The sequence below is a fragment of the Dermacentor andersoni genome, chromosome 11 (genome assembly GCF_023375885.2).
Source record: "Dermacentor andersoni chromosome 11, qqDerAnde1_hic_scaffold, whole genome shotgun sequence".
Classification (NCBI taxonomy): Eukaryota; Metazoa; Arthropoda; class Arachnida; order Ixodida; family Ixodidae; genus Dermacentor; species Dermacentor andersoni.
In genome coordinates this window covers 84259030-84272923 of record NC_092824.1, presented here as the reverse complement: position 1 = coordinate 84272923, position 13894 = coordinate 84259030, and the positions used below count along the sequence as shown (strand labels likewise).

The following is a 13894-nucleotide window of genomic DNA, read 5'->3' as shown; positions in this document are numbered from 1 at the left end:
ATGTCATTAGATTCGAATGACATTCGATGCAATGAATACTATTCGATCTGTGGTGGTTCTACACAGGAAATATTATTGTCATTCTGTCATAATATCAATGGCGATCATTGCAAAAAAAATTGGTGAGAAAAGTAGAGCAAGGTATGTGTAGAATGGCTGAAAAGTCAATCTATTTATTTTAATATAAATATGGGTCACCACTTCATTGAAACAACATGCATATAAAACATTTAATTCCAGAATGTCTGGCCACTATAAGCCAAAACAAGGCTTAGCCAGCTTAGTAGCCATAGCCGATAAATTAAAGACAAACAATATGATTGACACAGCCCCACTGAACAACAATGCTTAGTTGCAGTAGGCGAGGTGGTTAGTTGATGTGTGCTTTGCATACTAATCATACTAAGTATACTGCATACTGCATGCATACTTTATGCATACTGCATGCATACTAAGAATACTAATCAGAAGAAGAGGCTCGATCGTCAAATAGATGACTGTTTACAGTATGGCCAACTAGTAAAGCAACGGCCGCCACATGCCACTGAGTTGGAGAGCAAAAAGATTTTGCGAGAGCCTGCCATACAGCTTTTCTCTAGTTAAAATAACAGATGCCTTAAACCTAGCGAAATTAATTACCTCTCTACATGGATGTTTCTCAAATTACAAATGCTCTATGTTATATTTTGCCTTGTCTCTGGCTTAGAGGGCCTACATTTGCTTCGAGTGCGAAGCCGAGTGAGCTTCTCCAACTCATTCGACTGCAGAATTCGATTCTAATGGCATTAAATATCGCTGTGTAGCAACCGAATAATGTCATGCAATGCTGATGCCGTTCGATTCGAACGACATTAAACCATTCAGTGTAACAGGGGTATAACACTGGCTCCATTTAGACTCCAATATGTACCCTTGGGACTACTCCATACTTAGAAACCGGCTACACTACGATTACATATTCACTTCCATGTAACTGTGCATAAAAGGCATTCGTGGCCGTTTGCGTTTAAATTTACGCTGAAGGTACATTGTGTCACTTGATGACAGGGACCGTTCTGTCCTGAGTTATCACCGTTATCAAGTTATCGCTCACAACATTTTTTAATGTTGCTGTCTATTCTACAGAAAAGACAATCTAATCAACCAGATTGTGTGCACAATGCAAACAGTGCTGTACATAGTACTGGAATGCATGCAAGCACCAACGATTATACTGGAATGTATGGAGATACGTGGATAAATAGCAGACAGACTTTACCCACGAGGCTATATTTAACGAACAAAGACTGTACTTGACTGCACAAATGCATGGCATGGGAACAAGCAGACGAATCGGAAGTACATCTCTCTTGCTACGGTAAAGTAAAACAAAGACCTGCAGACATTCAGTTTGTAAGTTTCATTATTTCTCTAAACTTTTATTTCGTATATTGAAGCAGCAGACCAAACAAATAACTGCTGTTGCCTTGAATAATTCTAACAGTCACGTGCCACTACGAGCGATGTCACGGCATTGCCATGCATGTAGGTGCCCTTGTGCGATATACATCGACTCTGCAGCTGGGAGCGCGGTGCCCGCAAGGAGAAGGGCAAACGGCATTGGGTTTGAAATTTAAGCCCTTTCTGTGGTGCACAGGGATGCAATGCTTAGCAGACACAATCATTAGCACACACTGTATGCACTGCGCTTGTCAGCTCAAAATGGCCAGACCTGGTGACGGGCTCTTTGATGTTGCTGCCAATCATGCACGACGCAAAAACGGTGTACATTCGGAACGTCTTGCCGTTATCCGTGTGCACAAATTAGATTCGTTCGATTCATAACTCACAGTTATGGCCCTGCCTTGTTCTTCACCATCATCGCAATGTGACGATAGCAATCTGACACTCGCCATTTAATCAAAGCAAAATAATAAAAAGGAATGAAACGGCACACTCACGCACTGCAAGAACCCTCACCTTGAGCCAGCAATGATGTCTCCATTTGCTAGACATGCTACTGACCACACCGACTGCGCTGGCAGCCGCAGAGTTTGGATACAGTCCCCGCCACAGGACCAGACGCGCACAGTTCGGTCTTCACCGCACGTCACAAACTCTTCCGTGCCACTAAGAGTGTCGGGAAGTGCACAGACGGAGTAGACGAAACTGGTGTGTCCCATGTACACGCGTAGGCACTCTCCAGTGGCTGTCCAGTGGCGGATGGTGCAGTCGTTGGAGCTCGACAGAAATTCCATCTTGGAAAGTACGGCTAGGCTGCGGACGCAGTCTTCGTGACCTGTGATAACGCAGGAAGAGGGAAACAATTACACAATTCGACAATAACTCACGGAAGTTATTCGGAATAACTCACAGCTTTTATAAAAAAACGTGAGTTACGAAACTACCAGGTAGGGTTCTTGATTTGAGTATTTCGTTAGGAGTTGTTGGAATTCGAAAAACGGTGTGCCGGTATCACCTACACCAGGGGACAGACAGTACAGTAACCACCACTATCCGGTGCTGCAGCTGCACAATGCTACAGCTCACTATAATCATATGCCTTTTTCATGGGTGGGACTGCCCAAAGTCATTCTGGCACAATTTTCGGAGCAAATAAAGTTGCATTTTGGAGCAACTTTAAGCAGACTAAATTTCATTTTAGAGCAATTCATAGCAGATCAGATTTATTTTGGAGCAGGCCAATCTGAATTTTGGTAGAATAATAGAATGTGGCAGCACACTACGAAAACATGATGGAACACAGAAGAAACCAACATGAGTGCTGTACTGCAAGTCTCTTAAAGGGCCCCTCACCAGGCCCCATAGCAAATTTTTGTTATACGCTGAAAGTTGTTATGTGTCCTCTAGGGAGCGTTCTGCCGCAACAACTTTTCAAACCGGCTCATTATTAGCCGAGACAGAAATAATTCAGTGCCGCGAAGCCATGATTTCAGGAGGCGAGCTCCACCGCTAAGTGAGACACTCTCTCCACTTGCCCCGTCTAGCCTCCGCAAGCGAAATTCCTTCCCTGCATTCTCCCATACCGGACCTCGAGGACCGCACGACGCATACACCACGGGGCCGCCTTCATTTTTTTTTTTCTCCTTGCTTTTTTGTGGCGTGGCGCACTTCCACTCATGGCATCACACGTGAGCTGTTGAGACTGTCTCATATCGCGCACGATTTTGCGCACTGTGCTCAAGGACACCCGACTAGCTCTATAAGTCAGTGCTACACAAATACTGAGACAGACATAAGCGGAACACAGAGCACGATCCCACACTGGAATATGGTAGAAAATTAGTTTCAGTGTCTGTGCGCTTGACTGCACGACGTGGGAACAAGCAGACAAAACGGAAGTACATCTCCCTTGCTGCAGTGCGAAGTAAAACAAGAACATGCGGACATTCGGTTTGTGTGTTTTATTTCTCTAAGCTTTGATTCGTCTATTCAAGCAACATATTACACAAATAACAGATGCTGCCTAGAATAATTCTTGAAGTCACGTGTCCCCATGAGCAACGTTACAGCAAACACGTGTACGTGGGCGCACTAGCATGTGTGCGTCATTCTCTGGCTTGGAGCATGGCACCGCAAGGAGAAAGGAAAACAGCATTCGGTTTGAAATTTCAGATATTCCCGCGGCCCAAGCGGTGTAATACCTTGCAGACACAATCATTATCGTGCATCATATGCTCTGGACTTGTCAGCTCAAAATGGCCAGATGTGGTGAGGGGCCCTTTAAGCAACGTCCTAAGCCAAATTTTGAAGCAGGTTACCCTGATACTGAAACCGTCTAGAGCCTGCAAACTTTGGTAATAGTGCCTGTAGATTTTTTATTAGTGGCAGCAATCCCAAAAACCTGCATTCTGCAATAGCAAGTCCACAAAATTTCCACAGGTAACCCCAGGCATTTCTTCATAAATACATTTTTTTAATGCCTTGACAGTCTGGTTGTAGTGCCTGGGAATGCGTGTCACCAACAGACCAAGTGAAGAAGCCAGAGTTATGAACTACTGTGGTTTAATGAAAGCCATTCCTACACAATAGAAATAGTTTCACCTTGCCGCAAGCCAATCAGAAGACGGGACGGTAGAAGTGCACTTTGCAGCTATAGCGTACTAGACTATGGAAGTGTGGGTCGAGCAGCAGCATGGCACTTTCTTGTAAAGCTGAAAACATTGGTGGCACTGCTATCAAACTATATAGTGCCGCACTGATGCTCACGATGATAGCAGAAAATATTTTCAAATTATGCAGCCCAGTCGATGCGGTAACAATTTCTGGGTCACCATATGTCACCACAGACCCAGAGAGCTACGATCAACCTTGGGCCGGTATAATGTAAAACTATTCCGATCTGTTTATATTCCAAATTGATCATTAGCCCTCCGTGACAGGTCAAAGTGGCCCAGGCCTGAATAATAGTTTACATTATAATGGCCTTGGGGACAGAGATGCCTGCCCGCTGAACCTGCTGCAGTGTGCGCCTCCCAAATGCAGGATTCTTTCGCCTTCCATGAAATCAAAGCTTTGGCCGGCACTTCATTTCCATAATGTCATTACTGCTGTACCGTCGTGAACAAATGAAATGTGAATAAGAAATCACAAAGTAGAAAACTTCTCTTAAGTAATAACTTGCTAGCATGATCTCACACCGCTACATATCCAGTTGACAAAGGTGGAATAGGGCACATGCTAAGCTTGACGCCAAAATTATGCCGACATTACATATTGGCAAAAACAGATAGGAGAGAATGTGTCCTACTTAGCCTAAACTTGTGTAACTACCATATAGTAGCCACATACTTTATATCACTCTCCTTCTAGGTATGGGTTTATGAGGTAGTTTCACTCTACACAGGAAATAATCACATGAAGACACTATCAGCATAAATTCAAATGCAAACCATTCTGGACTACCCCAATGCATTATTTCGTTTCCAGTTTAGGTGAAACTGAACACTTGTAACAGTGGCTTAATTCAGACTTTGAAACATACACATGGCACTACTCCATGCTTAGAAATTAGCTACCAGTCAATGTCCAATTTTTCGGACTCCCCAGGGGCCGTGACAACATGAAAAAGTATGAATGCATGCACTTTACTGCCCCAAAAGCTCAAATCGCCACAGGCACACCCGGAATAGCTCTGAAAGCCTGCCAGTACGCTTATTAGGCGTACCATAGTTCATAATTCGACAGGAGATGGTGGGTGCTTGCATGTATAATTAATACATACCATGTCCAGCGACAGTTGCCCCTTATTAACTCTTGGTATGCTTCACCACAATACAGCACATATGCATGAACATGGAAAACTGCTGTATTGTGGCAAAGCTGACTTTCGGGATTTGGCATTACGCAATGTGGCATGCTTTCTGCACTTCGAAGCCATTGGTCAAGATTACAAAGGTGTGGCTGGAACCATTGCCAACAGCGACAAATTCCTTCAATGAAAATAATGTCCCCGAAGAGCGACAAACTTGGCAGCAAATATTTGAAGCAGCTAGGCCTATCAATCCCGTGGTGGTGGGCGCCAGCGAATCCGCGTGCGATATAATCTGGCAGTGGCCTTTATTAATGTTGTTTCCAAGCTGCAGTCACGGCGAAAAAGTTGAGAAAATTAGACGACGAAAGTTTTGCATCCCAAATTTTTCAGACGTTCTTATACACTGACTCTATGAGGTACATGGTGATTCCATGAAGGCATCCGAATTATCGTGCATGTCCGAAAAATCTGCCACTGACTGTAATCATAAAAGGAGTTTGTTGCAGCACGCTTTTCTATTCATGCCTATTCTATTCATGCCAGGTAGGGAGTGCCGCACTGCTGAATACAGTCGTCCTGGCTATTTTGAGAGCAGCGACGAAAGCCACGAGTGTCCACACGCGCACCGGCCACTTGCCAGAAGCGTCAAAAAGTCCAGTGTCATAAGCGTGAAAATTACGAAAAACTGTGCGAGAGGCACTGTCGTGCCGGAGTACGTAATGTGATTCATCGCACTCTTTATTGGAGAATGAATCTGCTTGCTGTTTGCAGCCACTGCCGGACGACATACCGAAGCCGTTCTTGAGCAGCATGCCACAATTTCAGTCAGTTTTTTATGTTTGGCGCAGTTTAGAGCAGGAATTCGCATTTGTATGAAAATGGTGCAATTGCTGCACGAGTTTTGGTGAGACACTGACACAATGGTACTGAGGAAATGGTGTCAGTAGACTGCAACCTACAGTGAGCCGGTACAAACATGGTTGCTGCTGGACATTGGTAATGAATGTAGCTTTTTGTGGCTGTAGTTGACTAATATATTCATCGCTTGCTTCCGAGGAACGTTTATTCCGACCTTCCTAATTTGGTGAGTCGGCTTAGAATCGAAGCCAGCCTAGATTGGAGTAAATGTGGTACATTCCTAAGGTGCACAATGAACAATTAGGAAATCTCATGGGGGACCATCTGTGGATCAATTCTGACAAACTATGGTTCCCTGATGCACACCTAAAGCAAGCGGTTCTGCATTCCACCTTTCAATCCCCTGTAGCAATCCACGTTTTAACGAATACTCTGTTATTACAAACGAAGAGTGCACAATGCTCATAATTTTCATGGGGTCTATGGTGATGCATCTCACATAGAACAAACATGCCATGGCTCCAAGCTCCTTTAGAGCGAATGCACAAGTGCTTTCCAGTATCCCTTGAAGGTAACGCTCTTCTTGGTACCCACTGTTTAGCCGCGTGATCCTTAGTGGTGCATGCCCCGGCTCAAACAGAAATGGAGGTTACACGAAGTTTGGCAAAAGAGCACGGAGGTTACCCTGCATTGCTTCAAAAATTTTATTGCAATGTGTTTCTCTGTCGGAAAACGGTAAATTTAGGTTCTTATGCAACTCTGGTTAATGCTAGGTTCTCATTACTGAGTGGTATGCAATAAACACGAAAAAGCTATTTTTTTTTTAAATATATTATCTCAGTTAGATGCCATAAGCAGCACCTCCATACATGTAGACAATGTGACCAACTCCTTAGGTCTAATATGGTGGAAACCGCTTTTATTTGCATAAATGGAGAGGTGAAGATGCAACATCATGTGGTTGCTTTTCATCATCAGTGACGACACAAGAGTCTATGGCAAATTAATGTCAATTTTCTTAAAAGCTGGCAACAAGAATAGAACTAAACCCCTTCCATGCACTTCTTCAGGCAACCAACTTCCCATTCAGTAAGAATATTTTACGTAATCATTCCCAAATTAGGTTCGAGAAGGTTTGAAGCCAATGCACACTATAATGTACAAGGGGTCTCATGAGGACATCTTATGATGAAACAAATGCCATGCCCCAGGGAATGGGCCAAGAAAGCTCTGCTTCAAAAGAAAGGATGAAGAAAAAAACAAAACAGTTTGTTTATGTCAGCAGACTGGCCACTGAACCACTGTGGAGTGTAGATGCGAAAGCAAATTTGAAAAGGGCTCACCAGTGAAGACCCGCTCGCACTTTCCAGCACGCCACAGCCTCACGGTCTTGTCGGCCGAGCCGGTGAGCATGAGCCCCTGTTTGGGGAAGATCTGGACTGCCCAGACTGGGCCCTGGTGCCCCTCCAGGGTGAGCATGCACTTCTGGCCAAACCAGACGCGCGCCGTTTTGTCCCAGGAGCCACTGAGCAATGTGCCAAATTGACCAGCTGCCAAGGCGCAGACTGCAAAGGGGAGACGAAGAAAACACGGCACAATAAAAGAGTTTTAGCTTGTCTGATGCGCAATGACAATTCATAGAATGCTCGGTTATTGTGGGCATAAACGTGAGCAGCTGTTCTGGTGGCTCCATCTAGCGGCGCAGTTTATCTAGGGGAGACAAAATTATTGCTGTAGCTGATCACATGCTACTTATCTTGATGTAAAATGTTCACGACTATGTAATCAACAACATGCAGTCCCTTTTGCTTTGACAAGAACACCTATGATGCACAACACCGTTTTAAGTGCTTAAAAAATTTAATTATGGGGTTTTACATGCCATAACCACGATCCGATTATGAGGCACACTGTAGTGAAGGATGCCGGATTAATTTTGACAACCTGGGGTTCTTTAACATGCACCTAAATCTAAGTGCATGGATGCTTTTGCATTTTGCCCCGATTGAAAAGTGGCCATCATGGCCGGGATTCGAACCCGCAACCTCGTGCTCAGCAGCGCAACACCAAAGCCACTAAGCAACCATGGCGGGTATTCATGTATTGGACAAAGGATCACAATATGTCACTATCAGCACTGTTACTGCCACTATGTTTACCGTAACCTGGTATTTTTGCGAAGAGTGGACGAGCTAAAGCTCTCTAATGTCATGCATGTCAGATGGAAGACAATTCTTAGAGGCCTTTGGTACACACATTGGCATACACTACTCTAAGGTTCCCAATGTTAAAACACCTACCAATTACCCCAACTTTTCATTCAGACAACTGTTTATTTATTTCACACATTTCATTTATTTCTTTCACATTAGACAAGAAGGACAAATATAAGCACCTTCCATTTTCTTTGCCTCAGTTTTTAAGCACCATTACAAGCTCCATGGTCTCCTTAATGTTCTGCAACTCAGTGCATGTGCAGCTAGGTGAACGAGCATGTCAGACCTACTGAGATACATACACCTGAACTGCCAGAAGAAGAAAAAAAAACAAAGAAAAGAAAGAAGAGAGAGCATGAATAGCACCAACTTCCTCTTTTTTCTCTTTCAAAGCCAGTTCTTACGATAGCAGCACAGTTATAATGTCCCTGCAGAGACCGCAACATACTTAGGCCAAAACCTGCAAGGTCCCCATGATCAGAACTAGAGGCTGATGCTTCTGCCTCCTTAAAGAGATGCTAAAGAGAAGCACTATATCAGTTTAGACTGATAAATAGTAATTTAAAACCTATTTTAACTTAATTTTGGGGTAATTTTGTGCCCCAGTACTGATATGTCAGTGTGACATCACAAATTTTAAAGTGTTCTTTCGTATTTTAGCTGTTGTGGCTTGGCAGAAGTTGCGACATTATAAAACATTAGTCCAAGCTAAACTAGAATATGCAACAGCTATATGGGATCCTGGTCTCGAAACAGTCAGCCGTTTCAGAAACAGTAAAAAAATTCGATCGCATTTCATTCTTTCCAACTGTCATCACAATGCTAGTGTTACAGATATGAAGGGAACACTTTTCTCGCACAGCCTTTCTCATTGTAGGAAGCTTTTCTGCCTTTGTTTACTTCATAATATTATAAATTCATTCCTTAAGAATAGGCTACTAACAAAGCGTCCTACAGTTTCACATGCATTGATTACCATCATAATGTAGGTACTACTCCATTTTCCAACACTAGAATGTTACAACTCACTTCACTCGCAGTACGTGTTCGTGTTGGAATTGCCTTCCAGACAATGTTGCTGCCACTAGAGATTAATGCTTTTAGAAATGCTGCTATGAAACTGCTTTGTCAATAACTACCAAACTGTAGCATCATTCCTGCTATGGTAGTCAATTGTATTGTACTTCTCTTGCTGCTGCTGTATTACATTTGTTAATATCGTACCCACACCCCTCTCTAATGCACTAGAGTTTGGAGCGTAATTGAATAAAAAGAAAAAAATAGAAGTCTTGAAACTAGCTATGTTCAGTCTTTGGATCCTTTCATAATGCCGTCAACCTTTACAGATAGAAAATATAACTAGGCTTAAACAGACGCAGTAAAAGTCTACGACATCATGGCTTGCTAATGCAGAAACTTCAAGGTGGTGCCATGTGCTTTTCGTTTTTAAATATTTTCTGGCTTTCCAAACCTCCTCTAACCGTAAGAGTGTTTTTGATTTACTTTTTTATTTTAGAAGGATAATGCACCACCACAGCTCAACTTGTACTCCTGTTGTCCCATTGAAGAGCTTTCCCCTTCAGATTTTTTTCTCGAGATAGTTCTTGGAATCCTGCAAGCACAAGTGCCAAATGCAACAAAAATTGGCAGAACATTTATCGTTAGAGACGATTGGAGACGTTAATGGGATTGACAATCTATCCTATGATAGGTGTGCAATTGGCGATATGTTTTATATGTTATTATGACCGGAACATACTAAATGGCACACATCTAATGACTTAAGTTGGTGTCAGGAAGGGATTCACTGAAGAGCAGCACATATTCGGTGGCACAAACCCAGTGACTAAAGTTGGCATAAAAGGAAAATAGATCCAGAAATAGATACCAGAAAGTACACGAAGTAGCCTAAGAATGCTAATTGCATCAAAAAGGTAACAAAGGAGCAAGCATACATTCCCTTCCATACATTCACTGAGCAATGATGATATTAAGCACAGAGGTGAACTAGGCAGTGTTCAGAGGCTCGAGAGATGTACCGTTTCCACTATGCCCCAGCAGTCTGTACAGGGGCTGTGGTGAATCGGGGCTGAAACAGTAGATGCTGCAGTCGTTGCTGCCCACTAGGATTAGGCCAGATGTGTATTGGTCTGAGGGAGGCACAGTGCACACACTTGACACGAAGTTGCTCGGCCCCATGAGGCACTGGCTCTCGTAATAGTCGCAGCTGCCTCTGCAAAAAGAAGAAAAAGAATTGGACCTCTGACAATCTCACGTGGCTGTTTGAGAACGCTTGTGCTGACCCAAACGAGCATCCCCATGGCGAAATCATGCAATCCTTGATTCAGCTAGGCTTCGCAGCCCAAGAAACTCACATGGGTAAAAATGCAGTGCCACTGCCTTAATAGCCCAGAAACTCACCTTGTTCAGTATATGTAAACACCGACAAAAAGGAATATGCCAAAAAGGAAATTACTTTCACAGTGTAGCAAGTGCTTTCTTGATCTTGATGAAATATTTCCACAAAAACACAGAGTGCACTTGCACCTCTGAATGGACTGAGCTTGATGCAGATGTCTGTGCCCGGCACAGCCTATGGGACAAGTACTGTCTTTTGTTTTTTTGTCTTGTGCTATAGCCGGTACATTTGTATTGCCAACACCAGTAATGTTCAAAAGCCCAACCTCAAACCAGCGCCAATGTATAGGTACAACTATTGCACGAGACAATTTCTTATTGCATATAATGCACTGGACTAGACTTAGCAGTCACTGCCTTGCATTCTAGGTGATAGTATGCTTTAATTGTACCAATTTATGCATTGGGGTTGACCCTGCAGAGGACAGTCATCTAATGCTTCTTCACCCTTCCCGCATTTCAAGGAAACCCTTGAACGCATTCTGTGAAACTGCCCTCAATACAGTGTACAGAGACAATCGCTCATAACTGTGTTAGCTTGCATTTACCACAGACCATTGTTTAAACAAAACATTCTGTAATGCCAACCTCATAAGCCACCACAGCAAAGGGTGACAAAGACACTGCTGTCGTTTCTAAAGACAACAGATCTGGGCAAATGGCTGTAACCTGAATTGGCGTTCACTGTGCTGCACTTGCTGTGCTGCAATAGCGTGCGGTGATCGTGATTGGCTGCGATTTTGTGTCTTCCCCTGTCCCCCAGTGTAGGGTAGCAAACTGGATTTTCTGTACTGGTTAACCTCCCTTTCTCTTGCCTGTGTCTCTTTCTCCTGCATTTCAGTTCCTCACAGTCATTCATCATTTCGTTTTCACAGTTTGTTTACCTTGAAGGCTCATAAGGGCATTACGTAGAGTGGGAGGGTAAAGACAAAAATCAGTCATAAAAAAAGCACAAACAAAGTAGCTGAGAAAGTAAGGAGTTGTGGCAGGATGTGCCACAGTGTGTTGATAACATTGTCTCCAGATGAACTCTTAAAGGCAATTGCCGGTGCACGGTTTCCCACCTAAACCTCTCAGTAATGCCTACCAGTCCGAGCTTAACTGAATTTTTCATGGCAGTTGGCATGCAACAGCATTTGGCGATTGCCTTAAGAAGCAAAAGAACATGCAGCGAGAGCATAGTGTTTGTGTACAGCAACACTGACAGGGCACAAACTAAGAAAAATAAGAATGAAAAAATAAATTGTCATTGCTTTCATAATATTGCATACATATTAGTGAAACAACTTCAAATAGCACTACAGATAAACATATATTCTATATAGACGGTTATGTTCTGTAGGAATGCTGCACTGTATAGGCAACCTAGGTAGTCATGCTCTGACATGCGCTACTATCTGCTTGGACTCATGTCTGCACACAGAGGGCACTGCTGGCCCACAAAATGCTGTTTGAGGCTCAAGCTGATTGACCAAGGACAAAAACATACCGGCGCAAATATGCGCAACTAGATGAGGCATGCGATGAGGCTGCAGCAAAAATCCAGAGACCACTCAGCCCAACCTAATGGAATGCAAAGGGATTCGCCCAGCGAGACCGGCAGGTAACATAGACCTTCCAGAAGCGCTTGGATTTAAAGTGGACAGAAGCATGAATCGCTCGGCAGTCGAGGTAGGCAAGAGATGTTTGGAGTATTGGTGCAAAACAAGCAGGGAAGAGGGAACCTACATGCAATTGCTGTTTTAGGGCAGTAACAACTACAAAACAGTAACCACTATCAGCGATCAAATATAGCGGGTCGCCATTTTAGGTCCTAATCTGGCTAGAAGTATAGTATGCATGGGCACAGCCATACACGCAACGCTGTTAACATTTCAACTCACTATTGCAATTCGCCCCCATCGAAGTGCGGCCACCAAAGCTTGGATCGAACCCACGACCTGGACCTCAGCAGCGCAACACCATATTCCCTGGTGGGTACAACCACCAGCAGTGGGTACGACTCAAGTTGATGCTCTTTGCAAACATGCTTTGAATTTTATGCAATGAAACTTAAATCAACTTTTTTTTTGTGCAACTTTAACCTTACAATGCCTTGTTCCAAGTTCTTCAGGCCTTTTGGCTAACCAACCAGACGCTTCCTGCACTGGGTAAACATTGTGCTCTTCAGACTCAACCAGCGTTGTTTCAGGTTTTCCTTTCTTCTGTCTTGACCATCCAGCTACAGAATTGCTTCAATGGTTCACTGCTTAAATGATGTTTAAAAGGTTTGTAAATGAATTGTGGAATCCTGCTGCAAGTTAAAATTTGCATCTATCTTTATTGTATCCTGTGCTGCACTGCAGTTGTTTTGTATCCACCCTTGTTATGTTTTGCACAAAACAGCAGTATGTGTCATGTTATTACTCAGCAATGTTGTTTTGCACATGTAAAACCAACTCCTGTCATGACCACCAAAGTTAGCAGCATGTAATAAAATAGACAGATAAATAACCATCAGAACTCAACCACCAATGCTGAATAAAGTTGCACATTGCTTATATATATATATATATATATGGTTCGCAATGACGTCATAGTGGCCGACACCTTGGAGTGCTAGCATGGCAACAAACCGAGACTGTGACAACATGGGAAAAATTATATATACATAGTCCAACTAGGGACTATGTGTAACAATTAACACCCAAAGAGTGACGCATAGCTCAGATCTGGCAGTCCTGTGCTCACATCTGTTTCCAAGAGTCCATCAAATTATATTTAATTATGTGTGCTGGGCACACTGGTTACGATTCACAGCAAGGACAACGCACAAGACTACCATATGCTAGCACAGGAAATGCACAGGGCAATGTGTTGTCCCATGCATTTCCCGGGTCTATGTGTAGTCATCCGTAGAGCTGCAATAATGTACAGGCGCCGACAAAAGTGGTATACTCCACGCAGCGGGAGCCGCACCAGCGGCACACTGCATCGCGACGCCATCTACATTGACACGAGTCAAGCGACATGCCTGCAGATAATAAAGGGCACCCATTGGCTGCCTCGATCCCAGACGCTGCCTGTAGATGGCATTTCGATGCAGTTTGCCGCTGCTCCGGCTCCCGCTGCATGGAGTATATCACTCTTTTCGGCGCCTGTACTGTTG

At 43.6% G+C, this 13894-nt stretch overlaps 1 protein-coding gene across 1 annotated transcript in view; it reads right to left on the bottom strand.

The window, feature by feature from the left end:
• The window catches only part of Plap (phospholipase A2 activator protein), a 46305-nt gene that overhangs the window by 30454 nt on the left and 1957 nt on the right, over positions 1 to 13894 (bottom strand). The window contains exons 2-4 of the mRNA XM_050168192.3: positions 10368 to 10561; positions 7456 to 7677; positions 1960 to 2278 (exon numbers count right to left, since the gene is read on the bottom strand). Coding sequence (XP_050024149.1) covers positions 1960 to 2278; positions 7456 to 7677; positions 10368 to 10561 — 735 coding nt within the window. The remainder of the gene's footprint in view (positions 1 to 1959; positions 2279 to 7455; positions 7678 to 10367; positions 10562 to 13894) is intronic.